A 27,389-nucleotide genomic window follows, 5' to 3' on the forward strand; every position below is an offset into this window, starting at 1 on the left:
TTTTCAAGTTTCTGTAAAAACATCAGCGGATAAAAGGTTCTGATTGCAGCTCCTGTTGCATCTAGTCTTGTTTTAAAGAACAGGGCAGGGCACTTACCATATGTCTTGCCATAGTAGCTCCCATTCTGTTGGCCTGGAGTCAAAAATGATATATAAAAGTGTAAGTAATGAATGCAAATAGTGAAAACACTTCTCTGATATGTCTTTATATTGATCATAATGACTCAATGAAAATTGCTAAGTGAGAGTTTTTTAAAATTCCTCTGTGATGAGTAAAATGTTAGAACAGTTTACTTAGGTTCAGATAATAGAATTCCATTGTACTTTCAGTGGTACTTGCCTTAGCAAATCTTGCATATTCAACATTTAGAGAATGTACTTGGTACAAGCAAGTCAATCTGTAGTAAAAATGCAAGGCATTTGAGGTATCAGACAGCTCAAGGTAAATTCATGAAGCTTTTCATCTATCTGTGTTTCAACAGGAATCCAGAGCTGCAGTAACAGGCATTCAATTAATTTTTGGCCTTAGTGCAATTCAGGATTGTTATTCAAATAATTTTTAATAAATCTTCTCTCCCTGTGTAACTGTAAATATTTTTATCATTGAGTCTTTTGCAGTATTATCTGCTGCTTGCAATATCGTCTTCCTGTTTTGTTTGATGATCATGACAGGACTCGTCTTTACTCATACTCCTGGTGTCTGTGGCTAGTTTGTATCATCAAAATATGTCTGCCCTGTGTGTCTCATTGACCCAATCAATCTGATTGATTTTGACCATGGAAGGCAGGTTATTTCTTCTTAATATCTGTGGACATCCTTTTTCCTAAAAGAGAAATGTAGCTACTTGATACTAGTTTTTCTGTAAGTGGATATATGAGGAGTATAGTTCAGACATATGGCCTCTGGACATTTTGGGTTGTTTTAAAATCAAATGGACTTCCAAAGTGGAATTTCTTCTCATTCAGACATATCTTCCAGTGTAAGAGGTGAAATAAAAAAAAAAGTGAAAGGAAGGAAATAAAAGTTATAATTTGCAATGCCTTAGGAAAAGGAAGCATTTCATGCTTTTCACAGACTCATCTACAATACTATTTTTCAGTGTGTGAAAGATACTTGAAGGCCTCTTCCTATGAAGTGCGCTTGTTTTTACTATATGCTAGTGAAGAGGCAGGTAATAAGAAGAGAAAAAAGTTTAGAACAAATAAATGAACTGCAGCCCCTTATCCGTTATCCATTAAGGAAAGAGCATGACAGGAAGCATCTGTGTTGGATAATAACTCTGTACAACCAAAAAGAGAGCTGATATTAGTGATAATGGTCTTTCTGCCTATGGAAGGTTCTATGTCTACAGAGCAAACAATTTGAAATACACTCAAAAGCAAAGAATAAATACTGAGTGAAAATGCCGGATGGCAGACTGAAGCAAAATACAGCTTTGCAATGCAGTGATTGGCAGTAGGGAAAGACATTAATTGGTACAAAAGTGCTACCGGGGTTTACATACAACATTAAAAATTTGAGAAAAGCAAATTAGTATAGCTCATATGTCAAAATCATTGGAATCAATTTACAGGAGAAATCAATGTAGCTATTTCGTAGCTATTGATTCCCCAAAACACCTCGTAGAAGTCGAGAGCACTGGAAATTGAATCAGAACATGTGATTATGTGTGCTGGATTTTGGCTTGCATTCAGTTACTTAGGGTTTATGGTCACTCCTAAGCTTACATATAGATTTGTTAAATCTTGTTACAGTTCTGACATCTTGTATAAAATCAGAGTTAAAAGTAAGGAATAACAGAACGGCTTCATGCAAATGACAAAATGACACTTGAATAGGCTACGGAAGGAAAGCAGGTTCTGGTGAACGTATTTATGTTCTGATAATGAAGACTAGATGATTTTCTACTTTATTTATTTATTCTTATTGAGGGATGTGGATATTTGGTTTTATAGTGATTTCATACACCAGGAATACAAAGATTAATAAAATAAACCTTAAAAGACTTGAATACTTCAAGTATTTTTGCTTCCAGATTTCTGGAGATGGAGTTGATATACATAAGTGTGTGTATCATAAGTGTGTATACATAAATGTGTATATCATAAGTGCTTACAAGTGTGTGTGTGTTTATGTACAACCTGCATACCTGCACATGGTACTTGCTGAGACATCCAGGGCAGCATATGAAATACGAATAGGTTATTCCATGTTTCAAACAGTATAGCTGCTTTATTCTGACTAGGTTGAATGTTGGATTGTAAAGCAACTGGTAAATATATCATATTGATAAAGGCATTTTCCTTTCAAGTAGGTGTTTTGTACCCACAGGGAAATGCATGAAATTGGCAGAGTACCCATGAATTTTCTTGAATTCTTAGGATGATTAAATGCCTACAGTTCAATAGATATATGGCTCTGTATGGAGTGAAAAAGATTCTGTCTACAGCCATTCTGACAAATTCCAGGATAAATGGCATCTAGTATGTCATAGAAGCCTGTAACTAGATATATACTGACTGGCTCATAGGGCCTCTTGTCAGACAAGTGGTAGTGTTACTGGGAAAGTGTTTTCATTTGATGGAGTCTGCCTGGTTTTGCTTTCCTTTGACTAATCTAATTTGCTCCTACTTCATTCTGCCACAGCCAGAACAAATGTCATCTTCTCAAGTTAGAGGAGCCTCAAGAACTGCTACAGTGCTTTGCAGGGGTGCTGCTTTGCCATGATGAGCACCTTGTGATTTCTTTTGCAAGCTTGTATTACACACATAGAAACCACTTTGATATATTGTAGTGTTCTATTCCTTCTAAGCAAAAACCGAAGACAACACTAAAGGTGCCTAGGTGGTGAAGATAGATTGAAAGCAAGAAATTATGAAACTTAAGTGTGTCTTGTTATGGGAGTAGTATGTCAGTCTCGGAACTGGGAGTTGATGGGAAAGCTGTTGCTATGCAAATAGGTTTGTGAATTTAGGGACTAGCTGCTATCAATAAATAGAAGCTCAATGGTTACAGGAGATCTTACTAAGATACTTAATTCCACAGAGATGATGAGACTTTCCAGATTTCAATTAATTTTGTTTCCCCAAACCATATAAAGATTAGCCTTGGAACATTTTCATGTGGACATATGGAGCAGGACAGTAGGCATAACTGCACTCACACCTTCAGCCTAAAAAACATAGACCTAGCAATTTTAAAGTTAAATGTTATATCACCACAAAAAATGTTCCATAGTATTGACAATTCAGGTTAAGAAAAGTCATATTTAATATATTATAAACATTTGTCTTACTTTTTTGTGTTTTTTAACACAAAATATTGTTGTAAGGCCATTGTCTAAATACACACCACATAGCCTTATATTAATGAGAGTACACAAGTGGCTCTGTGTTCTCATTGCCTTTAACTGTCATGCAGTAATATTGCAAGTTGGAGCTATAGACCCAAGCTCACTTTTTTAATAGTAATATCAGTTACTTAAATAAATCTAATTAGACTCAACTAAGAGATTCAAGTATCTAACAAAGTTAACTGTTTTATTTTAGTGAAAAATATAGAAGGCTCCCTTGAGCTGAAGTGAATTCTTTTTAATATGGAAGAGGCTTTTGTTGCTTTTGTCTAATTCTCTTCAAATAGCTTAGTTCTGCACAAGTCAGAGACTAATTTACAGTTTTGTTCAAACATAAAACCGCAATGGAGCTGTTTCTTATGTTCTTTTTTTCTTGTTTTCTTCTCTCTCTTTTGAGGGATGGAGATCTTTTTGGCTGCTGCTAAGCAATGAATGACACTGATAAAATTTGGTTATTTTCAGTGAAATAGAATGAGGTTGATTTGAATAAGGAATCTCTCTCATGCTAGTCAAAATGCTCAGGGACAGAGAAGGGGAAAGGAGGGAGAGAGTGGGTGGTGGGAGGACTTCAGATGCTTTGTTTTCAGGGGAAGTTCAATAGCTCTATAAATGTAAAATTAGAAACTTGCTATATTGAAAAATTAACAAGGAAGGTGGGCAATCCCTCTGAGACATCTAACAAAACTATAATAAAATTATTTGTCAAGGTCAAATGCCTCAATTTAATGCCATTTGACATGTCTTTAAAATACTTACAGCTGTGTGCAAATCTGAAATCATTTTCATCCTATAGTGAAGGTTATACAGTGAAATAGATGATAAATCAGTGGGAGAAAGCACATCACAAAGAGTATCTATAGATCCTAGTAATGGCTTTTTAAGCTGGAACACCTAGTAGGTACTACATGGACTTGATAAAAAGGAACCTTGTCAATAAATGTTCTCAGTTTCCGAACTGGTTTTGCATGATTAGCTCCGATGGCTGTTACTTTCAAATGATTTCAAATGTTTTGGACTGAACTTGAAACACACTGATGCAGCACTTAACTGAATTCTGTCACAGGTGTTCATGCATTTAAAGACAGACTCTTACCAAAAAGCTTTCACCTGTATTCACTCCTGGGTCTGACATTCTCTTGCTGTCTTTGTGCTTCTATGTTTATTGCATGCAAGTTTTACTGCATTATAAACACAAAACAGTATTTTGCACTGTCATAGGATCTTGCTCCCAAGCAAATTCATAATAATATATTAATACCAGCTTAAAGGTATGTCTGCTCTGAGCAGTGTAGCATAATGTAGGGAACCTCAGACAGGCTGATAACTTCATAGAGCTGGACAGAGTCGAGGTTGAGCTTCCATTAATAGGGAAATAATCTGAACTCTATATCAAGACCAATTAACTCTCAGGATGTCAATATAGCTGTGTTGCTTGAAAGACCTAGAAGATCTTTGATGGTACTTTTGACTGAGTTGTTTTTCTTTGCCAGTCTGGCACTGCGAATCAGTCCCATAGTTTACTCTGAGTATGCTTTGGGTACGTGTCTCTCTCAAACAGTCCAATGATTAAAGCACAGTTGTGATGAAGTAGAAATAAACCACTATTTTGCTTAATTTGATGACAAGAAATTGAAATGAGGTCTTGACACCACAGTGCAAAAATGGTAGACTGCAATATATGCATTCTCTTTCACGATTTCTTTGCAAACAGATGTAATCTGTATAAGTGAAAGAGAGGTTTGGTGGCTTTGTATTTTAGGTAGAGGAAAGTGCTTGACTTTGGATACCTCTGCATAAGCCTAGTAGGAATTCCTTTCATGAGCTCCTGTGAGGGAGCTCACAATGACACTCGCTCGTGGGCCTCAGGAGGCAAGGGAAATTTCTCTGCTAATTGCTCCTGGCCAGAGAGATGCTTGTTTGCTCACACTACTGAAAACTTTCCCCAAGCTGGTACTTATCAGCAATAGCACAATTGCAAACTAGCTGAAGACATCTGTGCCAAGTGCATCCTAGTCCACAGGTACTCAAGACCATCTAAGCAATTTTACTTTGATTCATTACTTCAGCAAAGACAATGCTTAATGTAATCTTGGTTTGCAACAGCATGTGGGATTAATAGTAAAACATACCAATGTCCATTTAGCAGGGATTTAGTACAGGGTTTTTGTTATAAGTGTGAAAATAGTGAAATTAGTAAAAATTATGCTTCTATTACATATTTAACAAACATTACCAGTTCTTCTATGCCGCTCATCTGGAGTACATTTGGCGTATCTTCCCTTCAGGGTCTAGAAGCTGCATTTGGATACAAATGCAAATGCCTTTGTTATACTTGGCCAGGTGCAGAAAGCAAACTAGTATTAAAAATAATTTACTGGAGAGAAGGAGGAGAAGAAACATGGGACATCTAATTCTTCATTAACTTCTATCTCTGACTTCACTCCTATGACATTTGCTAGGAGTAGGTTTCTAACACTACAGCTCTGTTATCTCCTGAGGAACCAACCAAACACTACATAACTTTATGTAAGAAACCTAGAGTGGCCTAGTGTAGCATGTGCACCCCTTCCATCTGGCTCAGATCAATCCCTCACTCAGAGTGTATCTATCTCTGCCTTGGTCGAAAATTTTATCAGTGTTTATATCAAAGTATTTGAATATCAACATCTTTTCACAAACGTTTTCCAAGGATAGGTTCAAATTACAACCACTGATATTATAGGTCTCTTGTGTTTCATGAAGTGGGTGAGACTAACTGTGATTTAATCAGATTTTTCTTTCCTAATGCCTCAGTTTGCACAGAGATAGTTCCCATCTGTGCATCTTTTCTTTTTGCCTTGAGGAATTTAGCAGGAAATCTAGTACACACTCAGGCAGTACTAGAGCTGAATAGTTTAGTGATTTCCATTCTGGTCACATCATAAATAATCCTCTGAACGCTTGTTCCAATATGTAATAAAGGAGTTTGGGAAAGATACACACAATTCTGTTGAGTGGAGTTGATTTGGGATCACTGAAGTACTATTAAACCAGCATGTTTGTAGCTCCTTCTTATTTTAAAATTTTGCCATTAGCTATAACCATGTGAGTGAGGGAGATTTCTAAAACTATCTGACATATAATAATGAACACTAATATTTCTTTACATTGAATAGCCATTTCCTTTTCTGGATCTTATAAACGTAAATTAATTTTATCTCTTACCTCTGTGCTTGCAAGCACATACAGAAGCCTAAACTGAAGCACCAAAGCAGAAGTAAACGTTGAACACATTTAGAAAAAACAAAAACTTTGTTCATAAAAAGAGCCAGAAGCAAAGAGCAGAACAATGAAAGTCTGAGTGCTTTTGAAAGGCCATGGTGTTAACAATGAGTTATAATTTGGGTTTAATGAGTTTATTTACTGGTAGCATTGTTTTTATGTCAAACAGAATAGCAGTTGTTCCATTAGTTGAGCAAAGAGGGAACTAAATCAAAGGGGGTAAAGTTTACAGCAAGGATTCTTCATGCTGTCATGGACTCAGCCAGCTTAGTGGCAAAAGTGTCCATACCCGAGTTATTTTAGAGAAACATGAAATCCACTGTAACCTTGGATTCCTTTCTGTCTTTCACATTGTGCTCCAGATAAAAACCTCATCCCTGTGTTTTCAATACTATGTCCTGTTTACCAGAACAATGTTTTCCAATCTACTGACTTGTACTAGACACTATTTTACATTTTTTCCTTTGAATATCTCAGTTCATGAGAAATTTGCAAGGGTATGAAATCTCTGAAATGCCAAAGGTGTTCTCAATTACTGAAGGCTGATCAGGCTCTTGGAAAGTAAATTCTTACTTTAATTACATTTTTAAAAGATGGAAAAATGTCCATTACCTCAAATATGTTACAAATATTTCTGTCCTATATGGTAAGTATTTTAATGCTTAGAAAAAATAGATCACCATTCATTAATACAGTAGGAAAGTGTTTTAATGCAGTAATATTAAGGATAGAGTCATAGAAGATTTAGGGAAACACACCCATATAACTTAGGTGACTTTCTGAGGTTGCTTAATTAGCACATGTTGCATGCCAGGGTTTTTTATTCAAGTCAGGAGATGTGAAGACTGGTGAAATATTAGGATATATGTATTAGGTGTTTAGACATGGAGTTCAGTGCTGGCATACAGCAATAATGGCTTCAGATATTTTAATTAGAACACCTGCAACTGAAAAAATATTGTTAATTTAACAGTTTTTTTCACCCCAAATTATATATCTCTTACGCATTTTTAGCACATGCTATTATCAGCAGCATGTGTAGAGATAATCTGTGTTCTTGAGCTCAGATTACTCGTTCATTACAGTAGTGCCTAGGGACCAACACAAATCACTGATAGTAATAGAGATAATGTATTTTGATGTTTTATCACACATAACAGTTGTCTTCTCTGCCCACAAAGCACCTTAGCTGGCTCTTCTGTTAAAGATTTTTTTCTGTCTGTAAAGAAACAGGAATCCTCTAATCCTTCAGGGCAGTCAAATTGCACCTCTCTAGTAAGTAAAGGAGATTACTCTTTCAAACAAAATTGTCACCTAAAGAAAACATCCTACTATTTATTTTTTTTAACAATAAAAATATTTCATTGTTGTAGATCATGGATCCAGTAATTCCTGAAGGTTGATGGATTATTTCTAAAGCATTCACAATAGCATGTCCACTTAATACAGAGAAACCTAAGATCATCTTGCAGGGTGAATTGGACAGATGAATTTTGTAGTAAATAACTCCAGAAATGTGCAAACTAGTGAAGATCTTTTAACAAAGTCTATGTGGTTGCTTTAAAAACACCACCATACACAGGTGGACCTCATTGAGTGCCTCATTATCTTCACCAGTTGGGATCAATCAACGTTAAATTCAGGTGCTTTAGAAAGAGCAGCTCAGATAATAAGAGGCGATGTTGGGTGCGGGGGAGGACTTGTAGAGGAAGAAAAAGGCGGGAAGTAGGGACTACGGTGTGTAACACTAAGCGGTGTTTGAAGTTAATGTTTGAGAGTTTTCTCTTTTGATTTGTGAGAAAGACGAATGTGGGTTCTGCATGTTAGGGTGAGTACAGCTTCCTGTTCTCATTTACTGTGTGGGTGGATAGTTTGACTTCATTCTGATTTTGTGGGTCTAACTGTATGTTTGTGAAGTATGTGTGGTTTGCAGTGGTAGTGATGCAGAGGGTTAACCAATATACAAGGGGGTTAGAGGAATTCACTTGCTTAAACAAAAGTATTGTCTGTTGTAAACACTTATCATGCCTACTAAGCAGAACAAAGGCACTAACTACTGATAAGGGGAGAAGCAGAGGTCTGCTTCTACTGATAAGCAACTACTGACAAGGAAAAGGGGATGCCTGAGTCTATTGATAAGGGGGAGAAGCAGGTGGTTTATGGGTGGGATACCGACCAAACCTTAAGGCCATGCGTGAAGATTAAAAGGTGAAAAGTTTAAGAAGAGGAAGACTCATTTACTTCATCTTGAAGACCCCTGCCCGTGACCAGAGGGGGGCACTGCGCAGGCGCAAAGGACCTTCTAGCTCATTATAATGCGAAGCGAGGATAGATACTAAATATATATAGGCGTATCGGTAATCTAATGCATATGTACACCTTAAAGGAATAAATGTAAAGGGAAAAACGATCCTGGGTGTGCGTACTCTGGAGGAGCTACCCCCATGCACCTCGGCGCTGAATAAAAAGCATACCTCCTTTACAACTTTAAGGAGTTGTGGAGTCAATCCGCGTTTCAGTTATAGACCTTTGTAGTATGTGTGTATGGAGTTAGCAATGTTTCTAGTGCTCGATCTTCTTGTTGAAATACTTCTTATTGAAAAGTGAGATATTGTAAGATGATGTACAAGTCCTAGTTTTGTAGCAAAACAATAGAATAAGTAGTTGTCTTTTTAGCCTTGGGTGGGGGAGAATGACGCTTTGTGATGATATTGTGAGAAAACTTTCTGATAAGCTTTAAGTTTATCAGAACTAAGTCTTCTTAAACTAAGAACACTTAAGTGTCTTTAGCAAGCTCTTTCCTAGTCTGATTCAAGATTATCTAACTTATTTTCTTGTTCTAATATTTGAAAGATCTTCAAGATCCTATCCCAGGTTTTCATACCCTTCATCCTCTCCCCCTTTTTTAAACTTCCACTCTTCTGGGCTTGTAATTTTAAAAGATCCCTTGGTGTTCTTTAAATGTCTTCATTTTACTTCGTTAAATGTCAACAATGGACGAACAAACTTTAATGTAAAAATAAGAAATTTTCATGTAATAACTAGTGAAGAACACAACAGCATGTCTTTTCTTAATATTTGCGTAAAGTCTCCAGTTGCTGCTTCAGGTCAACTTGGTATATCAAACTGTAGCTTTAACTTACTTTTGGGTAATGTATGTTTAAACTGAATATTAAAGGTTGTGTAAAGCTCGCTTCTTTTCACCTCAACTGTGTGGGTATTAACGCTGCTGCGCTATCTTCTGGTCGTAGTCAGGTGGCAGGTTTTTAATACGGTGTTTATCAGCCTTCAGTAACCTGGCATCACAAACATAGCTGGATAGCCAGTTTATGTTTTCATGTTTGGGCATGCTACCAAGAGCTGCAAGCTCTTTGAATTATTAGCATAGCTCTTTAAAAGTGACAATTTTCTGAAGTGGCTACTGCTGTATCAATTTTCTTGGACAAATAAAGCCTAGGAAAAGCTGTTTTACTTCCTCAGAGGTGCCCTGATCTTCTTTATCTCTGTTTTGCAACAGTATAGCAGTATTTTGTGCTCACCATTTCCCGATAAAGTTTTACCAAAAAAAAAAAATCACATTTCTTGTTAATGGTCTTATTGCACATGGCAGAAATGTCTGAGATCCACTTGCCTGCGTTATTGTACAGCCCTCGGTAGTTCCTGCTCATAATGGTGCACATGGTAGTCTCACCTGCTGCTCATATTGCTTTGAGTTTTAAGGTTCTGTTTAATGCTGCCTAGTACTTAGTGCATTGAACGCTAATGTTTATGGATGTGCTGCTTCTAGCCTGTAAGTATTGATGCTCTGAAAAGAAAATATGCTTTCTGTGGGGTTTTTGGTGTTCCTATGAAGAAAAAGCTCAACAGTGGTGGTGGTTGTGGTTGTTTTTTTTTGTGTTTTTTGGTTTTTTTTTTGGGTTTTTTTGTGGGTTTTTTTTTCTTTTTGTTTGTTTTGTGTTTATTTTGTTTTGAACAACACAACCTCTCTGTGGTCTCATGGTAGAGAAAGGTTGTACTGTAGTGTGAGCATTTTAGAAGAGAGGTTAAGAAGCTCTGTCCACTGTTATTCCCTTTCTGGTGCAGATTTTCTTCTAAATTGAGCAGACTGTGTGCTGTGAGAAATCTCCAGTAATGTACCAGTACCTCTTAAAATGATGCTTCTCATTTATGCAGAATAGAAGTGGAAAACTGGTGACAAAATTAGGCATGGGAAAGTACCCTGAGGTTTCATAAATACATAGAAACAGAGACTTGTCACTTCTGCCACAAGTCACTTGTGTAGATTACTCACCTTCCTACCTACCCGTGCCTGGTATTTTTTGGTTGTGGTTAGGTACCTAGCATGTTTGACTTCTGTGCTTGCCTTACAGAGAAGTAGTTTGAGAAGCTCTTATTCCAAGCTATCAGTCTAAATGTAGGACTATGCTGCATAAGTTAAGCCCAGTGCTGAGTGTACCAATGCGCTGTCACTCTATTTCTTGTTTATAGTGAGCAATGTAGGAATATAGGTGTAGATCTAGGTTTTAGCTAACCCAGTGCTTTGTTCTTGGGCTGGTGGTGAAATGTTGCTCATGCTGGTACAAATACTGTGCTTGTCTGCCTGGGGTACCTTGGGAGTTCCTACATTGTACTCAATGTTTTGTTATTCTTTAACTCTTGACATACGCTTCACATTGGACTTCCCCAAGGGTTATTAAAGGAGCATTAAGGCTGATAAAATCCTTCTTACTTCTTGCATCTTTTATTCACCATTACTGGATTTCCCATCCCCATCACATATTTCTGTCTCCTGGCACTGCATGGGAACTAGCCTGAATTGCTTAGTTTCCCCTTACACCTTATACATTAGAATTATGTATAAAGTAGTTATGTTGGGAATCTGTGGGCTACTTTTAAAAGTTAAGATGGAAAAAGTAGCTACTGTCAGTAACTTGTATTTGTCATAGGGGGAGTCTAGTTGAAAACAGCTGAAAATGACTGATCTAAACAATAATACACCTGCATGAACTTCCTTGTTACAGTTTCTTCAACTCCTCAAAAGCTGTTTGGCTTAGAACAGAATCCCCTAAGGGTTATTTTGTCCTTCCTCTATTGCTATTACTTTACTGCTGAATCATGCAAGTGCTTATTCTCTGACCTAGCAGTCGGTGCCCTTCTGGTCTAAAATGACCTGTCAAACCCCTTTGTTCTTCCTTTCCAAAGCTTTCATATGGTGTGTTTGCTCTGAAGGTCTAAGTCCGCATGCAGGTGATTATGTGGTTAATGTCTCGAAGTTCTGATATGAAAAACTACAATTACTAGTAATCACTTTTGCACAGTGGCATCTTGTTGGAATGCGTAACTATTAAGATTTAAGAACTGAAGTTAGACTTCTGTTGTTTACAAGAATATTTCTTGTGTTAGTAAGGAGATACATGTTTTCATTTGTTTTTTGATCTTTCTGAAGTTTACAGTCTGTCAGACTGTATTCTAAGTGTTACAAAATTAATTAGAACCTGAATTCTAAGTGTTAGGAAATTTCAGTAGTATAATGTGAATTTCAAATTTATGACAATTTAGCTGGTGCAGTAATCTGCTTTCTCTCCTTCCTCCCTTCTGTCTCTTCTCCATGCTAATTATGTCTCCTCTGAGAAAGATCTGTTCTAGCTTGGGTCCTATTGAGGTGTCAGTTTGGGCTGGATTGCTGCATTATTGTTACATTCAGTTATTATCCTCTTACTCCTCCTTCTGCTGAATCATCCTGACTCTTCTACTAATGTCTTTGCTTGTGATGAGGTGGTCTAGTGACCTTGGTGCCTGTAAGAATTTTACTTTGGTTTCTGTACTAAATATGAAGTCAAATGTAAGTTAGAGTTTATTCAGAATGAACCTGTGATCCACTAATAAGTAATATAGACTGCACAAAGGAGAGAATTTGAAAACAAGATCTAATAATACCTTGCTTATGCCTGGCATTTCACTCCAGCCCTTAAATAAATATGACTTACCTTTGGCATCCCTTGCCCAGTTCTCTTGGGGACCAAATTACAATCTGCTTGCTGCAGACTGTTAGATTGCTGCAGCTGACAGCTGCAGAACTTGGGACTGGCCGTCAAGCCAGCAGCAGTGAGTTTGCAGACATGCTTATGCTCTGTATGTCTTATGCAATCTTAAAATAAAATTCTGTAGGCAGATGATACTGATGGTGACTGAATTTACATCTATCTGCTTTTAGTATGTCAGATAATCCGCATATGTATGTGTTTTATCTATTAAAGAAAAAAAAGGGGTGATGCTGGCTTTGTCTTGTTTTCCCTGGCCCTTGTGTTGTCATGTCTTTATTTTCTATTAGATGAATAGATGAAAGAATCTTTAGATGAAAGAATGACTTGGGGGTAGTGGCAGGGAGGCAAACAGGAAAAGTGTTATTTCTTAAATTATAAATATGTCTTTATAAGTACAGGCAAATATGTCACTGTCTTAACATCAGCAAAGGAAATGCCATGTACTGGTGTTTATCAGGGCAGCAATGTATGGCACAGAGGGGACAGTACCCTACACTGAACTGTAAGAATAATATGCATATTTTCAATTCAGTACTGAAACTGTCCAGTTCTGTTCAAGAATTGTGAAGTTACAGATAATTTTTCATCTTAAAGAATTTTCAAATACATGATCTTCATGGCTACTACGTAAAACTGCTTATAACAATCTGTGCTAATAAAAATATAATTTCATAATGTAACTTGTTCTTTTTTCATAAATGTCATCATTTAACTAGCAATTTGGGGGGAAAAAACCTCTAGGGTATGGTAAGGTGAAAGTACCAGTGAGACTCTGTATGTGTTTATCATACAGTAGTTTTTGGATTGGAAGGGACTTTTAGAGGTTGTCTAGTCCATTTATTTAAAACAGTTGCTTCCAGTTCTGTCTGAAACTAGGGAGGAACCTAGTACGTAAAGAATTTAGAGAAACAAAAGAAAAGGCAAGTTATTTAATGTATCCAATTTGTAGATTTGCTTTGATAACTGAACGTTCCCGTTAGATTTTTCCTTCTCAAGCCTGCAGGCTTCTTCCCTTAAATGTAGCAGGGGTGACAAATTAGTATTTACTACCTGGAACACTGTGGTGTAGTTGCTGCCTATGTGAAGAGCAATAGTAGCAGCAGTAGGCAATTTCCTGCAACTGTGTTGCCACTTACTAGCTTCAATAGTCACTTTGTTAAGCAGCTGATATAATATTAATGTTGATACATTATCTCTGGGGCAATAACAATACTCTGTATGCCCATGCAGAAGGTCCTTGAAGGGTTGTAGGCAAGCTTCTGGAATCAGAGATTATCTCCTGCTTAAATGGAGCAAGGAAGAGCTGATTTTCATGTGACTTGGAAACTAACACTCTTAAACTTTGCAGTTATTGTGCTTTTCTCTACTTTCTTTTTAATATGTATCTTCAAATTTGGTTGCTTTATTTTTTTGTGAAACACCACTGTGTTTTCCTTTCTAATTTACCTTATTCTTTTTGGTTTTTATACAGAGACAAAATGATTGAAGTGAATATGTACAGATGAAACTTCCTTAGAAATGAAAGATCACTTTAAAAATAGGATTGGTTTAAAGAAACCTTTCAGGGGTGCTGAAATATACATAAACTATTTAAATAGTGAAAGTCAGTGTTTCCTCATCTTTATTTTTCCCCTTCATCACTGTAGTATTTTCATGTAAAATGACAAATTGATCAATCTCTTGATTTGATAGCTTGGAAGTATTGGATAAGAAGAATACCTGTTGTGATGGGCTGAGCCTGGATGCCAGGTGCTCCCTAAAGCTACTCTATCACTTCTCTCTTCAACTTGACAGGGAGAGAAAATAAAATGAAAGGCTCTAGGATAGGGAGACATGACTTGCCAATTACAAAAACAAGATTAGTTTATTACCAATCAAATCAGATTAAGATAATGAGAACTAAAACCAAGTCTTAAAAGCACTTCCCCCCACTCCTCCCTACTTGTCGGGTTTAACTTCACTCTTGAATTCTCTACTCCTCTTTTCCATTAGCAGAGGGACAGGGAATGGGGGCTGTGGTCAGTTCATCACATTGTTGTCTCTGCTGCTCCTTCCTCCTCAGGGGAGGATTCCTCACGTTCTTTCCTTGCTCCAGCGTGTGGTCTCTCCCACAGGAACCAGTTCTCTGTGAACTTTTCTTGATGTGAGCCCTTCCCACAAGCTGCAATTCTTCATTTACTGCTCCAGCTTGGGCCCTTTCCATGGGGTGCAGTCCTCGAAGAACAGGCCGCTCCAATGCGGGTCCTCCATGAGGTCACAGGTCCTGTCAAGCGAACCTGCTCCAGCATGGACTTCCCTCCCTGTGGGGCTACTGTATGCATTCTGAGTAATTCTTATTTGATGCACTGTCCTACTTGCAGCTTTTCCCTGGTAGACAAGCTATACTGATAAATGGATTCAATCTTCATTTAAAAGTAAGTAATTTCCTGTCTGTTGCTGGTGTTTGGGTTTCTCTGGATTCTGCGTAATTTGCAGATTTATTTTTATTATACTGGAATTCTGTACTCTGTTCCAATCAAGTGTAGAGGAACATAAAATGTAAAACAATTGAGTTTGATAAAAGAAAAACATTCTTCACAGTGATTAGTAAAGCACAAAGGTGGTGCTTATCTTTATGAGCACCAGATGCATGTGTAGTACTCATTAACTTTCAGGATCTTTTGTGCTTTTTTGAAATATCATCTCCTTTTTTATAGACATGGTATTACTCAGGAAAGAAAGTTTGAATACTTAGCCAGAAATCAACTGTGACATTGTATATATCTAAACCAGTAGATAATAGCCCATCTGGTTTGCAATCACCTATTTCAAGAAATGGATTCAATAATATGCTTTAAAGCTATGGATTTTCTTGGATGATTGTAATGGACAATTTATCAAGTCTTCTTTTTTCTAATGATGATATTCCGTGCTTGTGATTCTGGGAACCTGTAAACCACAGGTATCGCTGACTTTTCAGTTATGAAGTAGTAAGATACTTTTGTATTACTTCAGGGCTTGAATAATTGTGTGTGTGCTGACAGTGTGGTGAGCTGTCTTGTAGAAGGAATTTTTTGTTTGCTTGAAAAGCAAACAGGAAACATTGATAATAAGTCATAACTTGATAGGCTGAACCATTACTTTTAAAAATAACACAGCAAGTCCTGTAGTAGTTGAACTATTAGCTAGTCTTTTAATTCAACATCACATGTTGTGGAGAAGGATAAAGCCTTCCCAGGTGCAGAAATGACTGGCTAGTTGTATTCCATTGCTTCCAATTTTCTACTACCTATAAAACACGCTTGTTTTTTTTCCTCTTTTTTAATAAGTGAAGGTTTATGGACCAACATTAGCCAGAGCTGAAAAAGTAAGCTTTTTTTTTTTATTTTTATTCTATTTGTAGAGCACAAGATGGGGGGGAAAAGTGTTATGGGCTGTAATTTTCTTTGGAAAGAAAGTAGGTTAAAAAGGTTACAATGTGCTCTTTTATTGTCACTCATAAAAGCTAAGCTGATACTGGGGCTTATGTGGAAAATCATGTTTTAGTTCGGCCAATGCATTATCGCTTTGCCTAGGTATGGCAGGTTTGGGGTTTCTTTTTCCCTGTATTGTAATTAACATTCTGGAGTCCTTGCAGGTACCTAGCTTAACTCTTATTTACATGCATTAAAAAAAAAAAAGTCCTCTGCAGTGCCAATAGTTTGCATAGCTTTATTAGACCTGGGAAAGACACCCCCCCCCAACTTTGGTGGTGGGTAGTCATCTTGGCTTGTTAGAATTCTGTGAATAACAACTGGGATTTAATTCCTTAGCCAGGATATGTATGAAAGAATTAGGAGACAGAATGATTGGAAAAAGATTGATATGTCTTCAAATACGTTCTAGGTATTTCTTGAATGATAGGTGAAGATCAAGTATAATAAATAGGTTTTGTAAAGCTTTGTGCGCTTGGACCTGCAAGTGTCAGCATGGGCATGTTTTCCATTCTGTTAAGCATGCTGTGTACTTGAAACCTCTTTTAATATATGGGAGCTATGGCCCATAACCGATACAGAATTTCAAAGGTCCTGCAGCTGTTGATAACTTAAAAATTGTTATGTTATACAACATGAAATTATTAACATCAAGTATACTCAATGTGCATATTTATAGTTTGCACGCTGTGTGGTAACAGGCTTGTGTCACCTCACAGAAATAAACTGGTTTTTTACCTGTGGGGGAGAGGAGAGGAGGGGAGTTCCCCATAATTTGTGACTTATTAATGTAGGGAAACTGAGTCTTATGCTTAGTTAAGTTTGCTGTAAGTTCAATTATGTAAGAGCTGTGATATTTAAGGAAGATAGAGTCAGAAGAGCTAAACTTTCAATAGCCAGTATAAAATAAAAACCCCCAAACAACAAATGTAGTAGTAGTCTTTGTTGACTCCTTGGAAATAATTACAGTAAAACCAGTGTTTGCAGATGGTGCTGAAAGGGAATAAATATTGAGCAATGCAGCTAGATGTGAGGAGGTTTTAGTTTAAGTGTCATGTGTGGACTGTTTATTTGAAACAAAGGCATATGCAGATGCCAAAAATGTGTCTCTATTATGGCATTATTGCAAGGAATCTGTATTTTTATTCTCTGTGTGTGTAACTGACTTGCATTTTAAAAAATATTATAATAATTTATATCACGGTGAGGTATTGCAATATACAGTCCACGTTCTTGCAGTACCCACATTTTTAGTTTCATTGATATCAATGTATTAATACTGCTTGAACTCTTAAAGCAGAGCAATAAGACCCTTATGTCATTCTGAAAGATGATTCTAATTTGCATGTGTTCTCTTCTTTGTTTCCACATGCTACTTGTCAGTATCATGAACTTGTGTTCCTGAAAAGCAAAAAGACAAACAATGGAATGTCCCTCCAGCCAACCATAATTTCTTTTTCTCTGTATGTTTTTCCTGCAGTTAAATAGTATAATTTGTGTTTAAGTGATTGGGGCTAAGAAAAATCCTTGATCCACAAAAAGTATTTCCACATGTATTTCAGTAGCATCCTGCAGGTCTTTGTTTTGGTGTCTTCTTAACTGACTGATGGAAGGTACCCGTTTCTAGACTAACGGCTTCTGGAGCTATCACTTGCTTGTGTTTGAGTACTTGGACTTTGCCTATGTTTTCAGGTCCTTGTCTTGCTGTAACTCAACAAAAACTAACAACCGAACAAATGTTGCCTATCAATGTTGTATTTCATATCTACTACAATCTATATAAATGCTGTATATAAATTTTCTGTTACTTATAGAACACTTGTTCTATAAATACATATTTGCTCTTTGACTGGAATAGATACTGTTCTTAATTTTGCCATCTGAGGTATACTGTGAAGCTTTAAGAGGAACTGGATGATATTCTGAAATGCATTACTACCTGTTTTGCATCTTAAATGTGCAGTAATAGTAAAACAGGAGCTGGGACCTTCTGACCTCCTTTAAGCCCCTGAATTAACGGGTTAAATGACATAGATTTACCATTAGTATCAGTCTTTGTGGGCTGGAGGCACTGGGTTGCAGTAACCCGTATCTGCTCTGAGCAAAGAGGGAGGGAAAACCCTCATAGTGAAGAACTGCTTTTACACTCCTGAATCTTGATGGAGGCAATCTAAGAAGAAATGGAAAATAACCAAACACAGTGTAAGAGGTAAGATTACTGAAGTGATATATTTTGTCCATTACTTAAACAGGAAAATCAAGGCAAGGAAATTGGATGTTTGCCTTGGTTTTTCTCTTCCAGTAGTTTCTCCTATCCCTGCTTTTGTCTTGTACTCTGCAGAGATTCTGCCTAGATGAAATGGAGTCTGAGTTTTGATTAGGGCTTGCTTTCTCTTCTTTACGAAACAATTATAATTCAGAAATGCATACATTTTCTGATGAGAAAATGAACATGAGCTGGCAGTGTGCGCTTGCAGCCCAGAAAGCCAACCGTATCCTGGGCCGCATCAAAAGGAGCATGACCAGCAGGTCAAAGGAGGTGATCCTGCCCTTCCACTCTGCTCTCGTGAGACCTCACCTGGAGTATTGTGTGCAGTTCTGGTGTCCTCAACATAAAAAGGACATGGAACTGTTGGAACAAGTCCAGAGGAGGCCACGAGGATGATCAGGGGACTGGAGCACCTCCCGTATGAAGATAGGCTGAGAAAGTTGGGGCTGTTCAGGCTGGAGAAGAGAAGGCTGCGTGGAGACCTCATAGCAGCCTTCCAGTATCTGAAGGGGGCCTATAGGGATGCTGGGGAGGGACTCTTCTTCAGGGACTGTAGTGATAGGACAAGGGGTAATGGGTTAAAACTTAAACAGGGGAAGTTTAGATTGGATATAGGAGGAAATTCTTTCCTGTTAGGGTGGTGAGGCACTGGAATGGGTTGCCCAGGGAGGCTGTGAGTGCTCCATCCCTGGCGGTGTTCAAGGCCAGGTTGGACAGAGCCTTGGGTGGCATGGTTTAGTGTGAGATGTCCCTGCCTATGGCAGGGGGGCTGGAACTAGATGATCTTGAGGTCCTTTCTAACCCTAACTTTTCTATGATTCTATATGGTAATTTTTAGCAGGGCTGTCTTTAATTTCAGCTCAAAGGTAACTGCACTGTAATAGTGCAATTAGTCATTCTACTGCAAACTTGAAAGATCTTTTTGAAGATCTGAATAAGCAAAAATGGGAAGAAATCAAGTGTAAGTTTGTGTTTTCAGCATGCAGCTCTATTTGTATTCCTTGCACTCCCAAGGTTTTTAGTTCCTTGCTCCTAAAATCTGTGTTTCTGATTTTATGTAAACTGCTATACCTCAGTTCTGAGGTGGTGATCAGAATTTCTGCTTGAATAAAGGAATCGTGACATTTTAATATTATCTTCCCCCAATGCTATATGAATGGAAATTAGTGCTATAAAAATAAATGAGAAATGTATCTTTTATTGAAGTTTCTATTTTTAAACTTTATATAATCAACAGTTCCACTGTCACTTTGAGGATTGCAAAAGCTGCATATTAGGAAGTTCCAAAATACATGGTTCTTTATTGAGATCTTTCTTGAGTTTTATCAGCTGTAAGGAACAATTCAGGATAAATCTCCATCAACTCTCCTTGATAAAGAAAGGAGCATTAAGCCACACTTTGGCTAGAGAAATGTAGACTGTTCAGTTCTACAGCTGCTGTCTAAGAACTAGAAGCATGTGCTTCTGCAGCTCTTATTTAGTTATGTAGGACTGTGATTTATGTTTGTCTGTGCCTTTCCCTGCTTCCTTCTTTTCATGTGCTCTTGACTATTATGGGCATATCACCAGGCCCGGTTTCTGTTTTAGTAGTCCTATATAAAAATAAGGGAGAAATTTTCAAAATATGGTCAGAATACAAATGGAAAATAGTGATTTTTGTTTATATCTCTTCTTGGTGCCCTTTATAATAAGGAAGTTGAAACATGTAAAAAATCTTCAGTGACAACTGTGTGTTAACAGTACAGTGATTCCCAAAGCTTTTTGTAATCATACAAATTGTCAGTGACTACTGAATTTTCTGGCTCCTGCTGCTTTGGATGATTCCTGCTTTCTCTCTGTTATCAAGGGTCAGGAGAAAATTACGGTGTCTTTTCCTCTGTGTTGCTGAACCAAGTGCTATGTGTGCTGACTTCTGAAGTTAAACCATTTTGAGTTTGCTTTATTTTTGCATCTCATTCATCTTCTTTCACATAGTAGTATGAATTCCCATCAGAGAAAAGAACCCCAGTATTAGGTTTTCAACTTTGCAGTGCTTGCAAGGCAATCATTAATGGAGGTATTTTGATATACTGTTTTCCATGACAGCCTTAAGCTGTAGCCACAAATAGGTTTTAAAATTTTTTTATTTGAACTCTTGTCTTAATTGTCATGTTTTTTGATGACTGGATGCTGCATTTCAAGTTTCTAAATGTATGTTGGACATATGAAAACATATTCAAGGTCTCTTCTTAAGTGGAAATAAAGAGTGAAGCCCATAAATAAACTATCGGAGCATTGCTTTCAGAGATGTCATGCCTGTTGTAGAGTTAGTGTTACAAACCTTCAGAATGTCAGTTTTTTGGGAAGATTCTTCCTGATGGGGGGGGGGGGGGGAACCCAAGAGAAAAGTAAGAGGGAAAAAAAAATCACTTTGAGGAGCTCCTTGCCTGATTGTGTTGGGGTAAAACAAACAAACAAACAAAAAAAAAAAACAACAAAAAAAACCTCCCAAAAAACTTGATGCTTTGATCCTTCCATCAAATGAAATGACATGAAAAGGGAGAGGGGAGGGAAATGTGCAGCTGCAGAGTAATATGCTGTCTGTAAGTACCACTGAAGATGCTCGTAGGCTCCAGCAGACAGTAGTATAATATGCAAGAATTTTCAGTCAATTGGCGTGGTTTTTGTGCATTAAATTTTTGGTGGTAGAAGGCTAATAAATCAGTAGTAGTTAACTAATCAACAGTTACTAGGTAAGTGGGGATGGATTCAGCATTACTTTGCAAAGAATGAGGATTGTCAATTATGCAATGCTTACTGCCAGTATAAACAGACATTGTTAGGCAAATATATTTACTTAAACACACTGGGAATTTCTTGTGTAGCTCTTACTGGGGAGGGTGAAGAATCAATCTAGCAGACCTACTGTCTGTGAATTTCACTAAACAAAAATTCTACCATTTCCATTTCTGTCTCCACATTTGAACTTTGCTTTACTGTGAACAAAGAGAGGGAAGGGGTTGGGCTCTAGCATCTTGGACTGGTGTGTTAGATCCTCTAGTTCTCATTCATGATATGCATAAAAGCAATTTGGGGCTTTGAGGAGGGACAGGGCGTAGCAAGAACAGCGATGTATATTGGTTGGTAGAGGTACCCACTAAACCCATTGTGATGAGTGGTGGTTGAAGCCTACAGCTGCTAGGGGAGAGGAGTTTGTGCAGAGCCCACAGGTGTATAGAGCTGTGGGGAAAGAAGTAGAGGGCAGAGAGCATGGGAACAGCTTCCTATTGCTTAGTTCTTACTGTCTGAGAAATGGGACTTTATACCATCGCACTAGAATGGGCAGGATGGCATCAAGAAATATTTGGCTCAGTCATTGGTTTTGCCTGAAAACAATGAACTCCAGGATCCTGTACTTGGTATCTGGCCCAGGAGGAGTTATTTCTGTTCTCTGATGTTGTGATTGTGAGTTGCTTTTGAAGCCAAGCTTTGCAGCTGACCTTTCAAATTTGAAGTGCTATCTTCTGTAGCTGAATACAGAACTCTATTTCCCAAGTAATACTAGAGCATTCAAGGTTTTCTTTTTGTATTTTAAGACTTCATTTTTCTAATGTTCTCTTAGTTTTCCATTAAAGAGGATAGAAGAGGAGGAAAAAAGAACAGTAGCAAATGCTTTTAAAGATTCAAATTAAGAGCAATGCAAAATTATTTTTAGTATTTAGTCAGCTCTAATCACAACTTCTTTTTTAGTCATCTTTATTGTAAGCCTGTAATAAAGTTGAATGCACTTCTTCTGTACAGGTTCTGATATTTTCATCTCATTTGACTTACTCCTTTTAGTGATAATGCTGACCTGCTCTGACCGGAGCAGTGGTTCTTCTGCTCCAGTACCTGCATCTGATAGTGATTGATGGCAGCTGTTTTGTACAAGACTAGGATTTAAAAAAAAAAATCTATAGTAGGAATATATATATAACAGCTTTTGCATTTTGGGAGAATTTCTAGTACGTATGGTAGTGTGGTAGGAAACAAAAGAGAACCCTAAAGGGGTTCAGTAGCAAAGATGTGTTCTCTTGCCAAATAATAAACCATTGATTTAAAAAAATAATAGAATTTGTGAAAGATTTACTTTTTGGATTAAAACTAATTCTGTGATTGGCAAAACTTCTAATCACAGTAGGTATATAAAATCAAGAACCAAACCTGCAGCACTCTCTTGTCTTGTTAACATGCAATTGAACTCACTGTAAAGTGAGCTAGTAGTTCTGTCATTATGTGCTGTGGCAACACCTCATGTGCTAACTCCATGTTACTTGTCTAAAAGGCATAAGACTGAATAAATGTGCTTTCCTGGGTTATGTAGGTACAGGAGGCACAGAACATACATGCCTGTTAATGTTGGCTGGTACAGTTTGTGTTTAGTGGTATTCAGATGTATTTTGTACATACACTGGTTTTAATGAAAGTGGTTTGTGTTGTTTTGGAAATGAGTAATGACTTCGCAGCCTGTTACTGTTTTATGTAACACTTAAGATGAGTTGAATAAGAATTATTAGTCTGTTGGGTGAGAAATGCTGCCTGCTGTTCTTGGGTGGAAAGCAACTGTAGCCAGTTCTCACCAAGTAAGGCATCTGAAGTGCTAGATGCTTTTGAAAATTCTAGCAGATGTCTAACTGTAGGTGCTTAAGCAACATTTTAAAATCTGGGCTAAAATGCCCCTGAAGATGCCACTAAAATTTTAATGATAAATTAATGGCTGCTACTGCTGAACTCAGGACATGCAGGTACACAGATGATCTGTTTTGTTGTTTTCTGTAAATGCTGTGGATATTTTACCAGACTTGTGAGATGTTTTACTTTCCAACAATGTAGTATCACCAGAAACTCACTGAAACTACCAGAAACTACTGAAACTGAAATTGTAACAAAGGTTCTTTTTCATGGTATTATTTGGATACAGAGATTACTTTTGGTAGCACCATCAATGGCTCTTGCTCCTTCTGTATGTTATTACCTGTCTGGGCTATGTGTGCCTCCCTTGAGGGAGGACCAGATCTTTGTTTCAGTCATATCGGCGTGCATACCTTAAAGCCTTGTTCCGTTGTCATCTCTTTCCAGAAGCCGTCTTTCTGGGAGGCGTTCTTCTTTTTTCAAGAAAAAGAAAACCTATTCTGAATGTACCTTATTTTTTAGATTTAGTTAAAACACACTTAAACTGGTTTCCTTAATTTGCTACTTCAGGTAGACTGTCCAGCCCTTTGTCCAGTACCAGAAAGGGAATGATCAGGTGGGCTTATTGAGGGAGTATGTCCACCCTCTGTATTTTGGTGTGCAGAGATTGAAATATAAATTCTAGAATGAGAGTAGAAGTGTCAAGCACCCACAATATAACCTAAATATAAGGTAGTGAGTATTTTAAACTGTATCTGACAATGATTTACCTCCCAAGCCTTTACACTTTTTTCTCCTTTCTTCTATTGAGGGTTTCTCAAAATTGTTTCTGGACTTGATATTCCCAAAGATGTTATCAGTTATGTTTGAGGACTGAGAGTTGGTTAGGTGGCTGGTGCGAAATTTTTGCTGTTCTGGTGCTAGGGTGAACCCTCTAACCTTCCTATCCTCCCCCTATGCACAATGGTAAGGAATAGCTGAGGGAATGCTTAAATTGGAATTTGAGATGGTGGTTTTGCAGATAAACTCTCCTTGCTGCTTCTGCCTGAAATTTGGTTTTGGGATGTGAAAGAAAGCCCATCAGTGAAACGGAAAATTTCTGGGCCTTGGCATGTGGTGACTCTGACCTTTATGATGACATTGATTGATGTTCTGGATGACACTGCCCAGAACTCCCTGCCAAGCAGCCTTGGCCATTGTTCCCCAGGAGAAAATAAAAGGCATGGGGGTGGGGCTGCAGCAGCAAGCTTGTTAACCTGAAAGAAAATCCTGAAGGTACTGCTATGTAGACCATTGGGAGCTCAAATCTTTGGGACCTCTGTATCTCTCCTAGGATAAGTGTTCTTTGTTTTAAGCTCTTTTGCTGAAAGAATAACAAAATAATCACCTAATTAACTAGACAGATAAGGGAAGGCTTTCCCTAAAGCATTTCCCAATGAACTGCTGTTAAGCATCAGTTGCAATCTTATTTCCCCTATACCATTAACTTGGTGTTTAAATTTTACCCCACCACTTTTGTTAGCCATAGGAACACTAGTGCCACCTGGCCTGCTTGTTCTTAGTAGAAGAAATGGTTTATCCATGAAGAATAGCATCCATCTGATAATTTTATTATTAATGGCTATGAATGGGTGGGAGGCAGCAGCAACTTAACAGTAAAACAAAATTTTGATGGAAGTTATTAAAATTGCCATGAAAGTGGTAAAAATTAGCCAACTTTAAAAGATACTATTAATATACCCAAGATCTACTTTGAAAAGTATATTTACTTTATATTTCTCTTTATAGAGAAATTTTTCGTATCTCAATTTACGTGGCAGCAGGCAATCAGAATAATTGTGTGCATGGTTTTTGTTTAAATGTGACAGAAGAGTGGGACTATCCCGTACCTTGTCTCTCAAAATGTACTTAACACTTGCACTGCTGTTACTGGCACCACATGGCATGTTAAAAACCTGGTTACTCCTAGAAGAACCTGATGGACTGAAGAAATAAATGTTTAAAACTTGCATGAATTTGCATGCTTTGAAGTATAATTATTTAACATATCGGGCATTTGAGAAGGAAGCTGTTCTTAATTACAATTCCATTCATGGTAGCAGAAGTGATGTACAATTGTCATTTTTCGCAGATGCATTTTTTTATCTTTAGAATTTATCTGATAGATGGTTTTCCCTTTTTTGCAGCATTGTCAACATAGCCTGTTTCTTGTGTGGAGTAGTATGTGAGAAGTCTGTCTTCAGATGGCTTAGTGAAGGGAAAATAAAAACTCTAGAGCAATGTATGAAGTGACCAAGTGAAGAGAGTATATGCCTATATAGCCTTAAAACCAAAGTAAACTCTTTTCAAAGTGTTGTGCTCCTGCCCCTTTGCTTGCTCATTAGGTAGAAGGAATGTGATGAACAAGCTATGCTTACATCTTCCTGATTTATAAAGGTCTTTGTTTCAGTGTAACAAATTATGCTTGCGATTGTGACTGCAAGAATCTCCAAACTTGAATGAGAGAATCTTTACAGGATGTTAAAAATATGTAATGGTTTTGGTAAGTAGTTCTTATTTTAGGAGGAATTTTCCCAAAATGGCATGTGAAAATAACAGCATGTTAGTTTAAAATCTGTAAACAATTCAATGTGTGGTGTTGTGGGTTTGTGGTTTGGTGTTTTTTGGGTTTTTTTGTAGCTACAGTAAATAATAAAAATGTGAAACAGATTGAAATGGGGGGAGTAGTGTGCAAATGATAAATAGATCAAAGCTTTTGCAAAGTACTGTTTTATTTTCCAAGCGGATTCTCTGCATACATTGTCTAGCCAGAAAAAGGAAAAATGTATGGAGTAAGTACAGCAGAAAAGGTGAGCAGAGGTGGGGGTAAGGGGCAGATAATTCGATAAAGAAGTGACACATAGAAAAGGCACAGAAGATTTTGTGTGTGTGTGTGTGTGTGTGTGTGTGTGTGTGTGTGTGTGTAAAAGATCAAGGGTGGATCCAGGGGGTAAAAACCAACTCTGTTTCTACCTAGTTTCCCCCTTCACAAAACCAATGTGGTTGGTGTCCTGGTTTAAACCCAGCCACGCAGCTCATTCACTCACTCCACCCTCTTCTTGCTCTCTCCCTGCTCCCTGAGGGATGGGGAGGAGAATCAAAAATGCAACTCCTACGGGTTGAGATAAAAACAGTTTAGTAACTAAGGCATAACACAAATCACTACTGCTACCACCAATAATAATAATGATAAGAGAAATAACAAGGCAAGAGAATATAACACCTCATCAACAGCCAACTGATAACTCGCCCCACCCTACCAGAACAAGCACTGACTGATACCTAGTCCAACCCTGCAGTCCCAGCCCTTCCAGGTGACTCTGTTACATCACGGGCATGACGTGCTGTGGTATGGAATACTTCTTTGGTCAGTTTGGGTCAGGTGTCCTGTCTCTGCTTCCTCCCGGCTTCCCCTCCTCCCTGGCAGAGCATGAGACTCAGAAAGTCCTTGGCCAGACCAAACATTTGAGCAGCAACTGAAAACATCGGTGTTATCATCAGTGTTCCCAGGCCGAAAGTCAAAAATACAGCGCTGTAACCAGCTACTAAGAAGGAGAAAAAAATGACTGCTCCTGCTAAACCCAGGACAGTTGGTTTATGTAAAAACAAGGCTTTGAGAATGTCTTGTGCAGTGTTCTGGGCCAGAAGATGATAAAGGCTTAACTTGGCAGGGAACAACGAAGTTGAGTTTAGCTGTTGCTACTTGATCCTCTACACTGCTGTTGCTCTGGGTACCAGTAAATTTCCTTTGATATTGACAGCCTGATTCTCTGCATGGGGGGCTTGTGCTGTGCAGGAATTAACCTGCACAAGTGGTACATAGCTGACCTATATATCATTTCAGTACCCACCAGTGGAGATTTTGTTTGAGGAGCCAATCGAGTGTGTTTCTTAAGCTGCCCCAGTGTACACTATCAGGAAAGACTTCCATGGAAATGGGCCACATCTGCTGGCTTTAAAATAGCCAGCCTATCTGTGCCAGGCCAGCTTATAGCACAGATGGGCACTTGGCATGGAGGTAGTGATGCCTAATTGCAAAATGGTTTGAAAAGCAAATTCATACCTTGGAGACCTGAATGCCCTTTCTCAAAGGGTTCATATAGTGTAATTTTTTTCCCCTGTTTTCCCTGATGGTTTGGGGGAGGTCAGGAACTAGGCTGTGGTCACTTCCTGAGGGACTGGGTGCTGGTGTTTCTCTTGATGCATTACTGGATCTACTGTGCAGTAGGATGGGTGCTTTCTTGAAGATGTGTGTGCATAGATAGGACTGCACTGTTTCTTTAACAGGATTGTTCTACTTGCATATGCTTCATATAGCATT

The 27,389-nt window shown here is 37.9% G+C and overlaps 1 protein-coding gene across 1 annotated transcript in view; it reads left to right on the forward strand.

Annotated features, from left to right (window-relative positions):
• Window positions 1–8,325: 8,325 nt before the first annotated feature.
• Window positions 8,326–27,389, forward strand: part of CACNA2D3 (calcium voltage-gated channel auxiliary subunit alpha2delta 3) — a 498,676-nt gene continuing 479,612 nt past the window's right edge. Inside the window, exon 1 of the mRNA XM_065687615.1 lies at window positions 8,326–8,442. Coding sequence (XP_065543687.1) covers window positions 8,435–8,442 — 8 coding nt within the window. The 5' untranslated portion in view covers window positions 8,326–8,434. The remainder of the gene's footprint in view (window positions 8,443–27,389) is intronic.

The sequence above is a fragment of the Lathamus discolor genome, chromosome 7, assembly GCF_037157495.1.
Source record: "Lathamus discolor isolate bLatDis1 chromosome 7, bLatDis1.hap1, whole genome shotgun sequence".
In the NCBI taxonomy this organism is placed as follows: Eukaryota; Metazoa; Chordata; class Aves; order Psittaciformes; family Psittacidae; genus Lathamus; species Lathamus discolor.